At 37.2% G+C, this 20,049-nt stretch overlaps 1 protein-coding gene across 13 annotated transcripts in view; it reads left to right on the forward strand.

Moving 5' to 3' along the window:
* The window catches only part of PARD3 (par-3 family cell polarity regulator), a 443,013-nt gene extending 423,267 nt beyond the window's left edge, over positions 1-19,746 (forward strand). For all 13 annotated transcript variants that reach the window (XM_030229752.2, XM_030229789.2, XM_030229776.2 and 10 more), the window contains 3 exons: positions 4,411-4,531; positions 13,835-13,962; positions 17,324-19,746. In XM_030229752.2, the coding sequence (XP_030085612.2) occupies positions 4,411-4,531; positions 13,835-13,962; positions 17,324-17,717 (643 nt within the window). In that variant the 3' untranslated portion in view covers positions 17,718-19,746. The remainder of the gene's footprint in view (positions 1-4,410; positions 4,532-13,834; positions 13,963-17,323) is intronic.
* The last annotated feature ends 303 nt before the right edge of the window (positions 19,747-20,049 follow it).

Below are 20,049 nucleotides of genomic sequence, written 5' to 3' on the forward strand. Positions count from 1 at the left end.
TGTGTGATAGGAGATTTCAAGGTGTAAAGAGCACTGTTTGTTTACTAACCTTTTGGTTATTCTAGTCAAGTTGCAACTGCCTGGTGGTGTTGTTAAGACCCTTTTCCATGCTTTTTCAGGCCAATAAATTTTTTCCCAAAGCTTCAGTCGTCCCTGTTCAGTGGCATGTTTGTATCTACTTTATCACACCTAAAATCTGACTGTTTTGAAAGGAATACAGCTCTGCACATCAGTGCATGACATCACACTGAGACATTGCTTAATGATCTGAGACCCTGATGGCCATTGCTGCAACTGCTTGTTCCTGGAAATATATGACAGCCCTGGCCTATCTGAGTCTTGCTTACCATTGCATTTTTAGTCTGTGCTGCTGGTGGTGTGTTATGAAGCAGCACTCAAAAAACAACTGATTGTGAAATGTGCCATCTGCAGATGGAAGGCAATGGGGTGCCAAGTAGAGCTGTGATACAAGAAAGCACAGATGCTTTGCAACCCAAGTAAACTTTGGCCCTAAAAGCCTTTCCTTGAATTTTATTTATTTTAAGAACATTTAACATTGAGAGCACTTTGATAGAAGGACATCACTGGTATCTGATGCTAGGAGGTGCTAATTGTCTTCAGTAAATTCACAGCCATCCTGTGAATTTGCCTATTATACCTATTAAGTAGACATAAGGGAAGGCTGTTTGGGCAAGCTGTGGTTACTGTAGAGACTTGTAATTCCAGTTTTGCTAAAAATTTTGAGGCTAGCATGGGTTAAATCTTCAATAAACTTTGGATGTATTTCAAGGTAAACTTCCTTCCTGCTAGTAGTCCTGAATTCTTTGAGGTGGATCTGCCTTCAGATTTTCAGTGCATTTAAATGAAGGACTCAAACAAAACATGGCACATTTAACTGAACTTTTGAGGACTTTCCCCATACACCCACAATGGGAATTTAAGCAGCAAGAACACCTGCAGCCTGCATCCTAGTAGTCTGTTGATATGACCCTATCTTTCTTGGGTCAATTCATCCAATAAGTCAAAATTTAGTTTGCTTTAGACCAGCTAAGGACCCTTCACATGTTTAGCTCTGCCCCAAGGGATAATGATGTGACTTACATAAAGATTTTTAAATAAAGCAGAACATCTTGGGATCTGAAAAGGAATAAAGTTAGGTTTGCACTGTTGACTCCAAAATTTTATTGGTGACAGTTTTCCCTAATGATTATGATTTTTACATTTCCTCCTTCTAGAAGTACTAATTGGGATTTGAATGAGATATCAAGTGGGTGTACCAAGTGTTCCTTGAGTGCAGAGGGATTGCAGTGGGAGACATAAAAACAGCAAAAAAAGCACTGATGATAAGAGTAACTGGATGAAAAAAGGCATGAAAAAAAAGAGGTGACAGCATGGCAGGCCAGGACAGAGATGTGCAAGCCCTCAGTGGTGAGAAGATTAAGGCAGCTGTAATTTAACCTGGAGAATCAAAATAAGGTTGAAATGAAAATGGAAACAAAAGGAGGTGAATCTAAGATATAGTCTTAGCCGTCAAATAATCTTTTAAGAAAGGTATCTTAGTGCCTCCTTAGCTTTCTGCCTTTTCCTCTTCTAAATAAAAAAATATTTAATTTTTTTATTATTATTAACCCACTGACTTGATCTCACTTTCTGTTTCTTAGAGACTTTTTGAGCTTAAAGAAATTTGAGGAGATACTGAAATGCCTTTTTCTAATTTTGCACTTTTTTCTTCTGTGAAATAGTTCTTTTTATAATTCACTTCTTTTGCAGTTTTCTAAATCTGAGTCATGTCCCTTGCTTTTCAGATAAAATAGAAATATTGTTAAAAGATTTATCTTCTCTGCCATTATCAAACCTTTAATAATTTTGAATAACTTTTCTTAAATCAGCATGACTTCTTCTTTCTTTTCATTTTTTGTAAGGGTTTTTTTGGCATTAAAATAAGTCCTTAGGTCTGGAGACAAGTTGATCATAAATCCCAGGATCCTCCTTGTCCTTTGTTACTCCCCTCTGCAGTGTCTGCAGGGTGACAAGTTAATGCATTTGCTGTTTGGGAAAAGACACATTTTGGCTTCATTGCATGGACACCATGCATTTATTTTCTTGCTATTCCTCTGATAAGGTAATTGTTTTAATGAATAACTATCACAAAATGTGCAGAAGCCCTCAGGTCTGTAATAACCCTTCCAGTAGCCCATTTTGGGGCTGGTACAGTGTACCCTGCATAGTGCACAAGGTTTAGTGCAGTACTTTGGAGTTCACCTTCTGTTTGCCATTGGATAAACTGCTTCAGTGTCACTTCTGCACTGTGATCCCTAAAATCTGGAACAACCTTGATTACAGAACCCTGATTGTTTACTCACCGTCTTGAGTACTACAAGGTGTCTATGGATGGCACAGAATTTTTGCACAGAAATTCAATTACTTTTCTCTTTCAAACATATGCCTGAAATTTCAATATTTACTATATTTTTGCATTTTTAAGTGCAATTTATCATGTAGGAAACACCTGTCTGTGTAGAAAGCAGTGGACTACTTGTTTGTTGGATTAACAATAACAGTTTTAAAAATCAACAGACCATTTAAAAGTGTCTTGTCTTATATTGGATTGTGATGAATCCCTTTAAAATGTGAAGTGTATAGCAATGCATGGGAAAAAAACAAGTGGTTGTATAGTAAAGCTGGGCAGAATTTGACAATAAGGAATAAATTTACATAAAATAAAACTGTAAATGGAGATAAGCTGTTCCACAAAATGAAGTTGAATTAAAGAAATAAAATTAGCAACACACCTACAATGAAGTGGAAATCTTGAAAATACCAGTGTTTCATTTCCACCTGTTCTAAATTAAGCTTTCTTTTAATTGTACTTTTCAAAATGGCAATTAGCACATAGACACTGACTTACCCTACAAATAAAGCATTTCCTAAAGCTCCCATTTGGGTTTTTAAAAAGCATGAAAGAAAACACTTCTCTAAATTCCTTCCTTTTCTTTGCCTTTGGTTTCAAATAAATTTTAAAAATAAATCAACCCAAACCTCTTCAAAAATTAGCCTTTGCCAGAACCATATTAATTTTTCTGTCTAGCCAACCAAGCACTGATAAACTCCATTTATTGGCACTGAAAAGAGTGGGAGGTAATGTCTCAAACATCTATAACCTCCAATCCCCTGCACCTACCAGTCCCAAAAGACATGGAAAAGAGTCACAAATGGGCTCAAGAATTGTCTCTTTTCATACGAAAGAAGACACAGGATATAAATTCACTGTGTTTTATTGTACCCTGTGTCTAAGAAAGGAAATCTATGGAATTGCTTTCCATTGTCTCTCTGCAGATTTCTCTTTTGAAACAAAGTAATAGATGTTCATTCCTCATCAGCTCTTTTGAAATAAACAACGAAATGCAGGGCACAAGAAGCCCACAAGAACAAATTAAAATGTTTCTGGTTAGTCTTGATATAGCATATTTGTTTGTCAGGCTTTCTGTGTTCTCACATTACCATGTTTGAAAGAGGGGGGTTGTAGGGTCAGGTGGGAGCTGCACAGCTGGAAAAATGTCAACAAGATTAATAAATACCCACTTTTCCCCTTCTCTTTGAAATAAGCCATTCCTGTGCATATTTCATTACATGCACATGGTTTTGTGTACACCTGTGCCGTGGAGCGTGGATTACTGGGATTGTGGAAAAATTGATGGTTTTGGAGGAATTGAAGGTTCTGGGTGTGCTGGTTTGTGTCAGTACCTCTGGGACTGAGCTCTCCCCAGCCACCAGGGTCTGTGGGGCCAAGGGAAGCCAGCTCTCACCTGCTGCCCAGATCCATTCCTGCCTATGGCCCTGTCAAATGGATGGCTTTATACTGGCCCCCAAGCCTTTTAATGCTTTCAGACTGATCAATTTAAAAGACCTGTTAAAAACAGAACTAAGGGATGACAGGCTCTTATTGATTGGGGAAAATAACCAAATTTTATATAGGTAGAGCCTCCAGACATTGTAATTAATTTGATGTGAATAAAGATCGGATAGTACTACAGTTTATTGATCGGGGAAAAGTATCTTTCTTGTTTATTCAGTAGCAGAGATCATTAGGACTTTTAATTTCCCTTTATGTTAAGTCTGACACTACTATATCTATTCTTCTTCATTCTCTAGGAGTGACATATACTGAAAAGGTGCCAACAGCTTATGATAATTTTTAGAAATATTATTTGTCTTGTCCTTGCAACATCTGAAATTTCTTTATTAGACAAACAGCATTAATAATCTTAAAAAAAAAAACTAAAGGTCTTCGGACTAAATGCTTGTAAATTATTTTCATGTCTGCAGTCCTGCACTGCAGCAGCAGTCCCAGTCCCAGTCCCAGGTGGCAGTTCCCAAGTATATTGATCATTTCCATCCTTCCCCTTTCAGCAACAGATCAACCCCCAACAACCACGACCGGATACAGCGCCTGCGACAGGAGTTCCAGCAGGCAAAGCAGGACGAGGACGTGGAGGACAGGAGACGCACTTACAGCTTCGAGCAGCCCTGGGTGAGTGCGCAGGGCCTGCCACAGCTGGGACGCTTGGCTGACTCCTGCTCTTCCTGGCGGGGTTGGGAGCAGACCAGAAGGAGGCAGGGTGCTCTGCCTCCGTACTTCTGCCCTTGCTGTGATCCCCATTTTTGGTTCATTGATGTTTACTTCAGTTCTAAACTTCTTCAGCCATCTGTCATGGGTGCAGACAGCAGTATTTGCTCCGTGGTTAGACCCTTGACTCTGGGAGTTACTGCTTGGATTAGTATCAAAGGCAGTACCTATTGATCTGAAGTTTTCAAGGAAAACGAGAAAAAAATACATACTAGTAATAAATAATGGAAGATGTAACCTTGTAAATGATATTTTCTCTGAAGTAATATCACTGTGTTTAGTTATTTTCATAAAGGCAGAACTATGTCTTTTCACAGTAAAAGAGAGATGAGCTTCCTTTACAATAGTACCTCTCTGACACTTAAATTAGCTGATACAGTTCTGTACTGAGATATATGTCCTAATTGATCTTTTAAATCCTGTTCAAACTGATCCAGTAATGTGATACAATTATTTAAATACACATGCTTATCTTGATTAACATAATGGAATGAATTAGTGCTGCTTTTTAATCAATTACATATCCTGAATTAGGATCCTTTAAATGTGAGGCAAAAACTGTAATTTTATTGAAAATTCCATGATAAAGACAGTGAACAATTTGTTTGTGTTCCCAAAAAAGTGGGAACTGTGTGGTGACAACAGCATAATCTCTCAGCTTCCTCTGAAGCAGGTTAGGGTGGTGAGTTTGAGTTATTGCTGCTCAGCAGTGCCATATACATAAGGCCGAGGTGGAGAAAAGCCAGAGAGCCACCACGTCTGTGTCTGAAGTCACTGAGAACAACAATATCACGATATAGGCTTCTCTTTTCTTGTATTAGAAAACATCTAACTTCCTCTGAAATGGAATAAATAATATAAACTCCTTTTTATGTGCAGATGCTTTCAGTTTGAGGTGGGGAAGACAATATGCTAGCTCATCACAGGGATAGTTTAGCCATCTGGGGTAGACTGGGGCTGGGTGTAGTTGATACCTTCTGTTACCCATATCAGCTACTGTTTGGTTTCCAAATGAGAGATTTCAGCAACATTCTTGGGAAAACTGTGTATGAGAAAAGCTTGCACTCTTGAAGACTTGGGAACTTAACTACTGAAGGTCGTGGGCCAAATTGTTGTATATCTAAATGCCATAGCAACTTTAGACAGTCAACTTGGCTTTTATTATACTTTCTTGTAATGAACAAGAAGGGAGTTATTTGGATGACAGACTGATTACCTTAGGAATGGAATAATTTCCTAAATTCTGGGTCAGAACATTGACCTTTCTATTTTCTCTTATTCAAACAAATGTTATCTCTCTGTTTACTCCCCTTCTGCAGATCATGCAAATGAGCTCAAAGTGACTAATTCAGCTTAATGTATTAATATTAGTTCTGAAGCTTATTGTTGCTTTTGTAGGAGCTGCTCTGTTGTTAAATACAAAGGTGACCAAATGTTTTATTTTAGATAAGTACTTTAAAAAAAAGTTGCCCAGAGTCTATTTGACTTATAATTTTATTTTTCCATCGTCTACTCCAGCCTTTCAAGATCACAATGCTTGGAAAGGATAAAGCAATGATCTCATTCATTTCAGCACTTCACAGCCATTTCAGTTTTAAAGAGCCATAACCCTCTTTTTTAAGGAGTGTGTTGTACTACTTTAACATGTTGGTCTAAAATGATGGACTTTCTTCAGACAACCTCTCAAAACAGATCCAGATGTGTTATTAAATAACGATGACACCAAAAAAATGCAGAATTGGTTTATAATGCACGTGTAGGAAAATACTTAGATACATTCATCAGGGTCTTTTCAGTCTTCTCCATCTGTGAGCTGCTGGTTCCAAACCACAGCAGTGCAAAGTGCAACTGTACGTGGGCCATTGTTGAAAAGAGTGTTTTCACCTGAGGGAGATGGGTTGTGCAGCCTACATAAACAAAAGGCTTTGCATACAGAGAAGCCTCTGAGCCACAAGATGACAGCAGCCAACTCTGACCTGGTTTGGATAGAAAGAGAGGAAAAACCCATCCTTGGAGAAGTGTGTGCTATGAGGTGATAAGTAGTTTGCATTTCTCATTACCAAGCTGATGGGATGGTTGAGGATAGGGAATGAAGTGCTGACGTGATGGGGGACTGTTGGTTACTTTAAGGAAGTTTAAATGAACATGGAGTTTGCAGTGGAAGTAATGGATGCTGATGGAAATCTGGCAGCTCTGAGGATATTCAGAGGAGCTCAATGCCTCAGAAACCCACTAATATATTATAATAATGGTCCTGTAAACCTCACCAACTCCAATTCCTCCCAGATTATTAATGGACACAGGAGTCCATTTACCTGTGGCAGATACCTTCAATCTCCTCGCTGGGTGGGAGGCAGATCTCATTCCATGGAGCACAAGTGGTTCTGAGTGGTACCTGTGGGTGCCTGGCCCATCCCTTCCTGCTGAGGCCCATCAGGTGAAGGTCATTTCTCTTTACTTGAGCAATGCAACAGCACTGGACATTTTGCCCTTCTGTGTTTGTCCTGCCAGTAAACAAAGTACTTGACTGCCTGCGAGTGTTCAGCAGCATCAGGCAGCTGAACAGACACAAAAAGTGATAGTGCTGGAATGAGATGACACTGTCTATTAAGCAGCATAACATTTCTGCTCAAGGCCATTTGAATGACACACTGTTAGGGTTTAAATAACTGCCTAAATGTTGCAACATCGAGCCAGGTCTAAAATTCACTGGTTCTGTAAGCTGAGTCAAAGCTTTATGGAAGAGATTTTTGCATTTGTTTATTTTAGGATGACTTTCTCAGGCTTCATAGCTTTTCTGTTTTTTCTTTTATGTGGTGCTTTTTATGTGTTTGTATTTCAAAAAGTGAGGTGCAAGAGGCTTTCAAGGGCAATACTACAGGCCTGATGTTGCATGGAAAAAAAAAGATAAAAATAACATAAAATTTAATTAATCCATTTTAATCCTGCTGGTGTTAATTCCAGTCAAAGTGCAGAAAAGTGTATCTGGACATGCAGAATTGCATGGAATTACAGTGTGTCTGCTAATATTTAAGGCCCTTGATGTTGCTATGACACTTTTATACCAATGAGGATTCTTTTGGGGCTGATTTTTCTGTTTTGTACCAAAGCTGAGCCTCTGTTTTCTGTGCTTTTCTGGATTGTGTTAGGTCTGCTGAGGCTTACCTTGTACCAGTTCCAGACTTTAGGGGACTTGGATGTAATTTGTTCCACATCTTGTATTTTTGCCTAGTCATATCTTGATTAACAGACACACCCACCCCTTCAATAACAAAACCACAGCTCTGTAGCCCTAAATGCCATGGGAGTGAACAATCCAATTTAAAAAAAGAGCATTTTAAATCCATGGAAAACACTACAGCTGCTTGCCAGTCCTGCTTGTGGAAGCACACCAGTGATCCAAAAAAGCCCACAAAGATGCTTGAGGGACAAAAGTTGGTGCTTTATTTCATCATATTCAATACAATAATTGGTGCTGAAAACGGGAGGTGGCAGATTCCATTCACAAATACATTCATCTCCAGTCATGCTGGATGTATTTGAATGACAGGAAAAATCTGGTGTGGAGAGAGCAGCTGAGCAAAATGTACTTTAAATATTTAGGAGTCAAATAAAAATATGCTTGATTTTCTAAAGATAACAGCTAACTGGGTCATAATATATACACTACCTGACTTGGCTGAGTATAGCTTTAATTACACGCACAAATTTGTGAAAAGTAAATAATTACATGATTTTCATAGAGAAAAGACTCCAGGAGTCCTAATAATATATCTATACATGGCTTGATAGCTAAAGGCTCTGAAGGGCTGGGTTTTTTCTGCTTGGGTATTTTCTGCTGTTTGTTGGTGTGGAGGTCTTGTCTCTATAGGAAAAAAAAATCTTTTAATTCTGCTTAATATACTTATTTCTTATCCCTGTAGTCAAGTCCTTGACCTGCTCAAAGCCATACTAAATTTTAAATAGCCTAAAATTCTTTAGGAAACATTTTTATTGCTATAACCTTGACCACAGCATATGAATATTACCTGAAAAAATTAATAAAAGACTTCATTCAATACAAACATTGTAAAGTTTATATCAGTCTGTAAATTATGTAAAATTACTCAACATATTAATGAGAAAGAGAAGTATTGTAATAATTCTATTATTAATCCATTTCAAGAATCTATTTTAGGATATTTTATGCAAGATATTAGGCAATATCTAACAGAGTATTGCAGTAGACAAAAACCTTAGAAGCTAAATTGCAGTTTCTCCTATCTCACAATCTCTTTCAGAGAGGAAACCAAAATTATTATTATAATAGCTTTTAGAAAAGTGTATCCACAGGTAATTTCTCTTTACCTGTGTAGTTAATATCCATTTTATATATCAAATCTGCAAAGGATTTAATAAAATACTAGCAATTTTTGCTAAGGTTTAGGCTCTAACTTTACCTTTTTTTTATTTTTAACTTTTTTTTTTTACTCCCTAGCTTTAATCTACTGATATATTTGAAATTAAAAATTAAGATATAAGATTTTAAAATGAAATTAAGTCATTTTACTTAGTAAAAAACCATATTTATAGCTCACAGTGAGCATAAATACCTCAAGCAGAATTTCAGGGCTTAGTGGTTTGTTTCTGCCATACTGAAGATTTTCCTTCTGCTGCTCCTAATACAGAACAGAAATCATTGTTCCATTCTGCTCAGCTTCCTACATATACACCATAGAAAGGTACAGAAAGGGATGGGATTTTCTTACATGTTGCTTGAGTTAATGCATGCACCTGTTGGCAATTTTTAAAAGACATGCTGCTATATGTTCTGTTCACCATAGCAACATAAACACAAAGATGGAAACAAAAATAGTTTTCAAGGACATCTCCCTGAGACACTGAATGTTTTTTATCATTCTGAATTTTGATATACACAGTTGCTGGATTGTCTGTCATCTGTGTCAAGTACATTTACACATAAAGCAGGCAAGGTCATTTAATCTTATCTATTTCTAATTAGTGCTGCACCATGAGAACCACAGACTTTTGGGGGGCCTTGTGCCTGCCAAGTTCCCAGGTGAACTTTAAACTTCTTGGTTAAACACAAAGATTAATCTGGAAAAAAACAAATTAGCACATTTATTTTAATAAAGTAGTTGGGTTTCTTAATAACTGGGAAAGTACTAAGGGAATTGCTCCTTTAGTAATCTCCTTGTTAACTATTTCTTTATCAACCCAAAGAGTTCTGTGAGTCTGAGTAAGCACTTCTCCCAGCTTGTCCCTGTGGCTCTAGGCTGTCAGATAGGTATGTCACTGTCATTGGTAGATCTCCTGTCACCTGAACTGGTTGGGTCTCCTGGAAAAGCCAGTGCCCTGGATGACTCCATGATCTCCTCTCTGTAATTCAGTGGCAGCTTTGATCTGTGCCATTCCAGAGGGATCCCTGCTGCCACCACACAGAACTACCCGGTGTGGGTACAAATGCCACAGTGCAGGGACAGAAGCTGTGGAAGCAGCCCCTGGGATAGGTAGGAAAAGAGAGGAGATACCTTTGTCCCTAAAATATCTTGTCCTGGACTGCTGATAATGGTCACTGCAACTTGAGGCATGAGGGTTACATGTTCTGTTACAGAGCTACTCTCTGTAACCTGAAAAATGTTGTTTGCATAAAGTGAGAAGGTAGAAACTTTAAACTTTGCAGCCCTGGTTTTAAGTTAATGCATCTTTGGGAAGAGAGCTGTGTAATTTCATCTACCTTAAAGCACAGTTTTATATGCTGAATATTGTTTAACAATGCTGAATGCACTATCATTGCCACTTAAATCTATTGTGGAAGACATGAACATACATTTATTTGTATAACTCAGCCTTGATTGTTATTGTGGCCTTGACCACATCCTAATTTAAAAGGTCAGTGCTTGTCATACATCTCATTGCAAGCAAGGCCAGAGTTCTTATCAATCTGTTCTGTGAGGACTGAGCTGTTGCCAGCTCTGTTGGATGGTTTCAGGTTGTTATAATTGTACTTAGCCTTGTGCAGATATCAGTGTTAAAATTACTGTGTTATGTGTGTTCCTTGTACAGGTTTTTTTGCTCTGTTGTAAGATCAGAAAACAGTGCAACATTCTTTTTCTTAATTTTCTCCATTTTATGCTAACATAAATGGACTGGGTATTTCTATAGATGTGTGTTTAGGAATGGATTTTATTAAAATATATGTGTATAAAGGTATACTATGAAAACTGAGACAAAATTACCAATTCGTTTTTGAAGAGCAAAGTTATTTATTATATAAATATTTTTTTGTTTAGTTACTTTAATCAACAGCACATTGAAAAGTTATATCACTGTATGGAGATTTGCATTTTACTTAGTGAGTGAAGGGTCCAAAATAGAATATATTAAGTCTTTATATCATCATAACCATACATCAAGGGCATTCACAATGGTATCACTGAGGTTTTGAATGAAAAGTTTTGCAAGAACTGCCTTTTCATTAATAAGATGGTTGAATGTACCTGTCTATGTGTATATATGTTATGACATGGAATTTATGATTCCATACAAAGGGAGGATTTTTGTGTCTCATTGACATATTTTTGGATACTTGAAATGAGATAATAGTTTCAATTATATGAACAGCTTATTGTAGATGTGAACAACATTCAGACTAGATATATGTCCTTTCCAGATTAGCTAAGTATTGCAAATCCTCTTAGTTTAACAGGGCATACCTTCAGTAAATCAGATAATGGATTTGAGATGTTTGCCTTTAGACCCATCAAATTATAAATATCGTCCATTAGATGAAATTCTTCCTGAACTGCAAAGAATCCAGACCTGACTCCTCAGATCCTGTCATTCTGGCCATGCACTACAGCAGGCAGACAGGAGTGACAGCTCCTGCCTCTATGGAACCATTGGCTCCTCTGTGCATTAAAAAGAAATATCTCTGAAGTTGCATTTTGATCTTAGTCCATTCATACTCCATTAGGACTTCCAGAGCCTCTGTCACTTTACTGCAGGCTTTTGTGGTAACTTCATCTCTCCACATGTGTGTGTGTGTGTGTGTGTGTGTGTGTGTGTGTGTGTGTGTGGAGAGATGATGTATTTTATTGTCCTGTATATACCTAAACTGAGCAGCAGCTCAATCCTATCTCCACCTTTTTGGTGATTTAACCATTCTCTGTACTGTCAAGTTCTTTAATCCATTATATTTACAGCCAACTGAAAAAAGTGAAACTGTTTTCAAATAAAGAGAAGCAATTCTGATTTCATGTCTTATCTGTGATAACTACTTTCTCACATATGACATAATGTAGCTGCAAGCTTTCCAATGTTGTTGAAGTGAAACCCATGAAATGAGGAGATTGGCTGTAAAATCTTAGTTTAAATGTTTTTATTCTTTATGGGGAAGTTGATAGGGGAACTTTTGACTTTCCCTCTGGTTTGCTGTAAGCTGCTTATAACCACACAGGAGAGAATTCACAAATAAAACCTATGATTTTCAGGTAATCACTCCCTTCCATAAGCTGAGCCCTTCAATAAAATACCAAATGTCAGAAGACTCTCAATAAAGTCAAGAAAGTTAGAAATGTTGACATATGCAATAACTGAAATGCTGCCCTGTATGTGTAGCCCTTATTTAATATAGTGGGAAATCTCTGTGGGGGTTGTTGGTTTGGACATACATATGTACAGCTTATTCATCTCAAAAAAATTTCCCACAAGGCTGACACATGATTCTGTTTTCTCAATTTGTTGCTTCATCTCACCATTCCGAAAGCATTTTTTCATTAGAAACACTATTTTACTGTGGTTCTTACAGAGTAAAAAATAACCTATTCTGAAATAGACCTTACTGTTACATTCAGGATTCTCTTAAATGAGTTCTCTGTTATTCCTAGTCTGTGTTTTCACATTCTGATTCTTTCACCCAGTTATCTTCTTGTAATGGGAAAATTGTATGTGTTAAATTCTGAGCTGAGACTGATGCTCTGTCTGAAGTGCCTTCTCATTGACAACAAATTTCTAAAAGTTGTACACCTGTTTAAAACTTGTTGTTTTTGGCTACCTGCAGGTGCATGACTATAGTCAGACACTTGTCACAAATGACAACTCTAGTTTCTAAAACTTGTCTTCTATGTGCAAAGCTTTTGGAAATCTTTTTTCTCTTGCATATATTTGTGAGCCATCTCTTTCTGCTGCAGAAACTATAATGGAAAAAAACCAAGAGATGCTTGTTTTGAGGAAAAGCAGAGATAAAAAGGCAAAACATGCTTTTAAAAGTAAGTCTGAGACAAGCTGTTTCAGTCCCAGACTCAGACAAGTGGTTATGCTCCCTAACCTCCCCATATTTAAACTTACACTTTCTGAATAGTACTGGTAATTTTAAGGAGAAAAAAACTAATGCTTTGTTTCTTTGTAGGCAAAACCTCATTAGTAAAACAACAAGAAAAGCTCATAGCATTCTTTGATTTTTCTGACACTTTATTTTGCAAAATGAAATCACAAAATCTGAAGAAAGTGATAGGTATCTCTACAAAAGTAAACTTTTCCCTGTTCCAAAGTTTGAATCCAGCCATTCTGACAGATCTTGACCTGTAATACTCTCTATTCTCAGGAAGACCATCCATTTTTACTTGCTTTTAGTATTGGCTTCAACGTTTCAAATTGTCACCTCATCAAGGTCCTACGCAGAGATACAGGAGTCCTCATTGTCCACAAGAGATTTGCTGAATTTATCTATTTGATCATATTGAACCAGAAAATGTTTTCCCAGTCTTTGGCCCAACTGAAAAATAGGATGGTTCCACTAAGGCAGAGCATCACTTGAGTGTTTTGGTGAGGTTCAAAGGAGCTGCTGTGCTCCTTCTCCCCTCAAATCCTTAGGGGGGTGTAGAACTTAGCATTACCATGGCTAGGCCAACTCAGAGTCTTAAAATCTGTTCCGCTGACTTAATTTAAATTACAGTATTGCCATAAAAGCATAACACATTCTGGATGATTCTTTGCTCATACATCTCAGAAATAGTAGGTCAGAAACAGAATTTTTAGCACGAGCCACTGTTACGGGTCAGAATTTACCCTAATTATTGTGCAAGAGCTGCTTGAACTACATGTTAAAACAAGTATCGCTGTATTTGTACAATAGCAACTTAAATGTTAGCTCTTTTGTGGGTGTTTTTCTGCTTTGTTTAAGACACTTTCATTTTTGTTTTGTAGCCAAACACCAAGACATACTCACAGAGTGGCAGGCACTCTGTGTCAGTAGAGGTCCAAATGCAGCGGCAGCGGCAGGAGGAACGAGAGAGTTTCCAGCAAGCCCAGCGCCAGTACAGCTCCTTGCCCAGGTATGGGAACTTCCAAAGCTGTTTGTGCCTAGGAGCCTGCAGCTAATTTCATTTGTGGGGGAAAATGTCAGACTTTGTGCAGACACCTTTGTTCAGCATTGATATCAGGTGGAATGTATTCACTGTGGAAGAGGCACAGAATTTCTTAAGTGAGAGCATGTGGTAGCTGAGAATTGCTTCAGAGAATTTCTTCAGAGCTGATTTCAGGGGAATTTGATGACATTCAGCACCCAATAGAATTGAAATATTAAAACAAACCTATTCTTTGTGGGACACCATCCAGTTTAATTTTCTGCAATTACAAAAGTCTCCTGAGCATGACATGAGGTGTCCCATTTTGATATGTCAGATGATTTTCTTTTCTCTTGCCTAATTCCTTACTGGGTAGAAATTCTATCTTTGAGATGTTACTATGGAAAAACATTAAAAGAGAAAAAAATTTCAAGACCTCCAGCAAAAAAATATGGAACTGAGAAAATGATCCAAGAAACCAAAGGTCTTCAAGTTTGCATATATAAATTTTTAATAGATATAGAATGCTGAAAATTAATCCATTTTTTTGTGTAAACAAGCCTATGTTTTTTTTAAATAGTAGGTGCCTTAAAGGATTAGTAGTTTGGGCAAAATGGCTTTTACTTGATGTTTAGTTTTAAGAATTAATAGAAGTTTAGCCAGCTTGTATTACAAATTAACTATCATAGTTAAGCATTATGCAAATAGTCTTTGCATTTTGAAATATCAGCAATGGTTGAATGGAGAATAATTTACACCAGAGCTTGGTGTCAAATTGCTTTTCAATAAGGCTGTGTTATTTTTCATGACTTGTGTGGAAATGGTGTGGAAAAAAAATTTGTTGTGACAAGATTTGTTTTACCAGGTATATTATAACTATTTTTTTTGGAAACAAATAAAAGCTTTAGAGCAAAGTTATCTGGCCATCAACTCGTATCATAGCAGTATCTTTGAAAACAAAACAGTTTCAGATTTTCAAATGCTTTAACACCTTTCAGTGTAAAATTTTTCTGTTAAGTTTGGAAGATGGGAAAGAGAAAGGTAGTTCCTGTGTTTTCTGAGATCATTAGTTTTTCATCTTGAAAATCTTTATATCCCCTCTTCTTTTTATCTCTGCTTTCCTTTGGAAGTGACCACACCTATTAATGACATATTGTTTTTCCTGAGAAATTCTCTTTCAGTTCTGCTAGCCCCACTCAACCATGTTAATTTATAGTTTTAAAACTATGATTCTTGAAACTTGCTTCCCCTGTTCACAATGGCTGGTAGCATTTAAAAGTTGGAATCAGTTGCAGTGCTGTTCAGTGGCAGAAATTAAAAACTCTAAGGTGAAAATTAATCTACAAGAAAATTAATCAACAAGAAATATGAAAAATAGATCATAGAACAGCTCACAGAAATGCTTGTTTTGGGAAGAGTTACTGAGAACTTTACTCAAGGTGGTTTTCAACTTGAAAAATGGCAAGCAATCTAGCAATGCACGTTACTGTGTAATTAATGATAATTTAATGGATTAGTTTGAGCTCTCTGGGTGTTTCAGCTGTGCTGAGAGCAGAGGGAACTGCAGGGGTAATGTTCAGCACTGCAAATACCACAATACTCCTGTAACAACCTGGGGCATCGAGTTCTCCAGCTTTACAAACTGTTCCTAACACTGTGACTGATCTTTAAAGAAATCCTACTGTTACTCTGAAAACTAATGTTGCAACCATGACTTTGTAATGATTGAAGTTTGTACCCTGGCTTCATTCCTGAGCTTTGTTGCCTTTCATCCTGTGAATTCTCTAAGAGCCTCCTATTTTTTCCCCTTTGCACATTCAAGTCTTTAGTACTGAAGGCAAATAAACTCTTGAGTCAATTTTAAAGGAACTTCCCAGAAAGACAGGGAAACTGTGCCAGCTAATTTTGAACAAGTACCAGAAAACAGTCAGTAAATTAAATTGATTCAACTAGTCATCTTGTCCCATGTGAAACTGTAAGAGAAAGGTTTGACTCCATGTTAATTTTGTATTACTTAAAATTTATCTTGCTCTAGATCAGGAACCTGTCAGTTTCATAGCCTACAGAGGTTCGTTCAATTTGCTCTTGTTCCAGGGAGTGATAAAACATGACTCAGAAGCATTGTTGCTTTGGCAAAGTTGGATATGAGATTACCAATAACAGCTATAAAAATTTTGTAAGAATTTACATTATGTTGTAACTTTTTCTGCAATAATTCACATTTATCTTGCATAATATTTTTTGTCCAGAGGCCTCAGAATCAGTTATGAAATAAGGTAGATATGGTAATTTTCAAATTATACATGTAGAGGGAAATTTGCAAAAACATTAGGTGACTTTTTACTTTTAGTAGTGGTACGAAAATTTTTCCAGTTCTCCTGTCTCTCCCCTGCATATCCATTGGATGAGGCCACACTGTCATACGTGATGACATGAAAAACCAAGCCATATACAAACAACTAAATTATTTTCTTATTGATTTATGTCGCAATATATTTTATTTTATTGCTTGATTCTCATACTCTAATTTTAATCTCAAAGTGGGTATCTCTTTTGCTGCAGCACAAAATTGTTTCACTTTATCACCACCAATCTTATTTTAAATTCATACAAGCATCTAGCAGTTTGATAGTAAATTAAAGTTATTTCAAAACCATAATCTGTCTTCAAAATAATGTGGTGATTTATTGTGAAAAGAGATAAGAATTTGTAATTCCTATGTGTATTTGGCCTATTTATCTACTCCCTGGAGCCAAAAAATGAGCAAAAATTTTATCTCTGCCTCTTCTTTTATGAAAGCTATAGCAGACTGGGAAACACTCCTTATAGCACAAAATTCCTTAGTTCTGGACATGGCAGGAAGAAACTGGGCTTTATCTTCTGACTTGTGCAGTGTTAGGGGAAGTGTTTTGAGGACCTGCCTGTTGCATATTTAATCAAGTGTCAGTCTAGATTCAAATCTTTCATGAGTGACTTTACAATTGCTGGCTGCATTCTTAGGAAGCACAGAAACACCTATAGTCTTTCTTAGTCTGCAACTGAATGCAACACTTTCAATGAGAACATGAGGGTAATTGTAGCTGGATGGGTTTTCATGGCATATTCCTCCTGCAGACACCTAGAAATATCATTCAGCTTCTAGGGATTGTTCTCTCAACACAAGAGACAAGAAAACATTTTGGGGCAGAAGAGAACTGTGACTCTAGAAAGTGACTTCTAGAGAACGCCATCTCTGGGCAAAAGCTGATGGCATGGCAGAAGCTCTTTTCTTTCCAGTGATTGTTGTCAATAACAGTCAAAGATGAACCAGGACATTTGTCTTAAAAACCTTTTTCATTTTTCTTTTCAGGCAAAGCAGGAAAAATGCCAGTTCTGTATCTCAAGACTCCTGGGAGCAGAGTTATTCCCCTGGAGAAGGATTCCAGACTGCAAAGGAAAATCCCAGATATTCCAGCTACCAGGGATCAAGGAATGGCTATATGGGGGGACATGGCTTTAATGCCAGGGTGATGCTAGAAACACAAGAACTGCTTCGTCAAGAGCAGAGGCGGAAAGAACAACAACTGAAAAAAAAAACTTCTTCTGAAGGGCCTAGCAACTATGACTCATATAAGAAAATTCAGGACCCTAACTATGCCCCTCCTAAAGGTCCTTTCAGACAAGATGTACCGCCTTCACCATCTCAGGTAGCGAGGCTGAACAGATTGCAAACACCAGAAAAGGGAAGACCGTTTTATTCTTGAGGTGAAGAGAAGGAGGATCAACTTACCATGCAATAAGGAACATTTTCATATAAAGACTTCTATTTTGAAAACTTTTTACGCTGATGGTACTAAGGAATATATCCATTTTCTATTTCAGTGCCTTTGAAAATCTGGGCAAAGCATTGGTGGGCCTTATGTCTTTGCCGTTCTGTCCCAAGTGTTGAATCCGTGGAAGGGCATTCCGCCATCTGACAATCATAGTGGAAGTGAGCAGTGCTGTCCCTGCCTTCCCAGTTCTGTAGCCCAGTCCTGTAGCTGTCAATGGCTTTTTGCTAGGATTTGTTGTAATGTGTTTTACTTTGCAGTGACTTATTACACCGACATGCAGCTTTGTGGCATAAAATTAATGAATTTGAGGTTGAAGGAAGCATTGACATGTCCTGTATTATTTCTCTTGGGTCAGAAGGAGGTGTACATATCACTTTTGAGTGAATAAGGCTGAGCTCTACTCTGAATTGCAGTTGGAGTTCTGATATGTTTTATGGTGGAGTCATTACCAGTCTTTGTTGATCAATATTTAAGTGTCTATATGATGAAAAACTATCCCTCTTCTATTATGCACATATGCACTCTTTTTTTTCTCTCTCTCCCCACTCTGAGCTTATTAAAAAAGCCTTTATCCTGACTCATGAGGAAAACAATATTAAGCTTTCAGTTATCCTGAGAATCCTGTTCCAATTGCCTTACAATCTTAATGCACAGTCCATTACAAATGAAATAACTGGAGAGAGATTATTTATACAGACACAGGGAAATCTTTGATAAGTATATTTCACTATTTTATTAAAGATGGGAAATTCTGAACACACATGCAATTGAGTTCTGCTTTGCTTTGCTTCTAAATTAATTTGGTCATATGACACTTTAGGAAGAGAACTAGGGAGGGTGCCATGTCAGCTCATCTAGTACACAGTAGTCTTTGGACAAATTTTGGAGATAGCTCCACGCAAGAGCAGAGGAAATCAAAGTTTTTCTTTGGATCAAATACCTGTAAAGAGAACAATTCCCTCTTTTTAGACATTGTGAAGCTTTGTGGACAATTTCCTTTGTGCTTCCATATACCATATTGTTACATCGTGATGCTACATTAGAAAGAAACGTTTAAGTACATGAATGAGAGATAAAGGGAGACAAACTGTTACACATCATCCTGAAAACATGTCAGTATCCAAAACTTACTAAAGAAAACGATTGCTCTAGCAGAGAGTAATATTTGAATGTGCATATGGGATATGAGAATTTCTTTTGCAGCAGCTGTTTTTCTGTTTGTTGGTCTGAACTTCATGTATTGTAAAAAATATAGCTGGGTTGCTGAAGTGCCTGCAAATCCTGATGTGAAAAGGCTTGAGAATGGATCTCAGCATATTGTGTAAAAAAGGAGAGAAAGCAAGAAAAAAAAATCATGTATTGCGTGATTTAAAAAAAAAGCCTTTTTTTTTACTGGCACATTTTATTTTTGCGCCAACTCATTTCTAGAATGTATGTGAAATATCAGCACACATATCTGTGTCTTTTATGCCTGTTTGTTAACAGTTTTTGTTGTTAATAATGTACTCCATGTTTAAAAGTTCTTATTAGTGTAAGCACAGTGACATTGGATGACAATAGCTTTTTTACACAGAATTTACAAAACTGTGTAAAATGGCTTTCCTTGTACATATGAAATTTAGAATAAAAGGCTGTTTCCATTCTTGTCTTGGTACTGCCTGTAGACCCCTATGAAAACTGCTGCAGATATTGAGTTTAAAAAATTCCTAACAGATGTGTTTTTATACTGTTCCTAATAGTTTGTGTGTGTCATCCTGTGAATGAAGAGAAGAAAAGAGAAGAAAAGAGAAGAAAAGATAAGAGAAGAAAAGAAAAGAAAAGAAAAGAAAAGAAAAGAAAAGAAAAGAAAAGAAAAGAAAAGAAAAGAAAAGAAAAGAAAAGAAAAGAAAAGAAAAGAAAAGAAAAGAAAAGAAAAGAAAAGAAAAGAAAAGAAAAGAAAAGAAAAGAAAAGAAAAGAAAAGTTTACAGCCCATCTGAGCACCTGAAGGCTGTCCTCAGAGGCAAAACCCACATTGTTTAGTGTGTTGTGTTATTTTAGGCCATGCCTATGACATTTAAGAGGCACATTTTTAAGACTTACCTCTGTGGCAAAATCTTCTGTGCTGTAGCATGGAGTCCTTTGCCCAAGGACAGCACTGTCAGAAGGACGCCCACTGCAATCTGGCCAAATCCAGACATGTGTTAGGAACCCTCTCTGCATTTCTTGTGTGTTTTGAGGTCTGAGGGGAGCCCTTCACAGGAATGTTGGCATGGTGGAAAATGG

Source organism: Serinus canaria, chromosome 2 (genome assembly GCF_022539315.1).
Source record: "Serinus canaria isolate serCan28SL12 chromosome 2, serCan2020, whole genome shotgun sequence".
In the NCBI taxonomy this organism is placed as follows: domain Eukaryota; kingdom Metazoa; phylum Chordata; class Aves; order Passeriformes; family Fringillidae; genus Serinus; species Serinus canaria.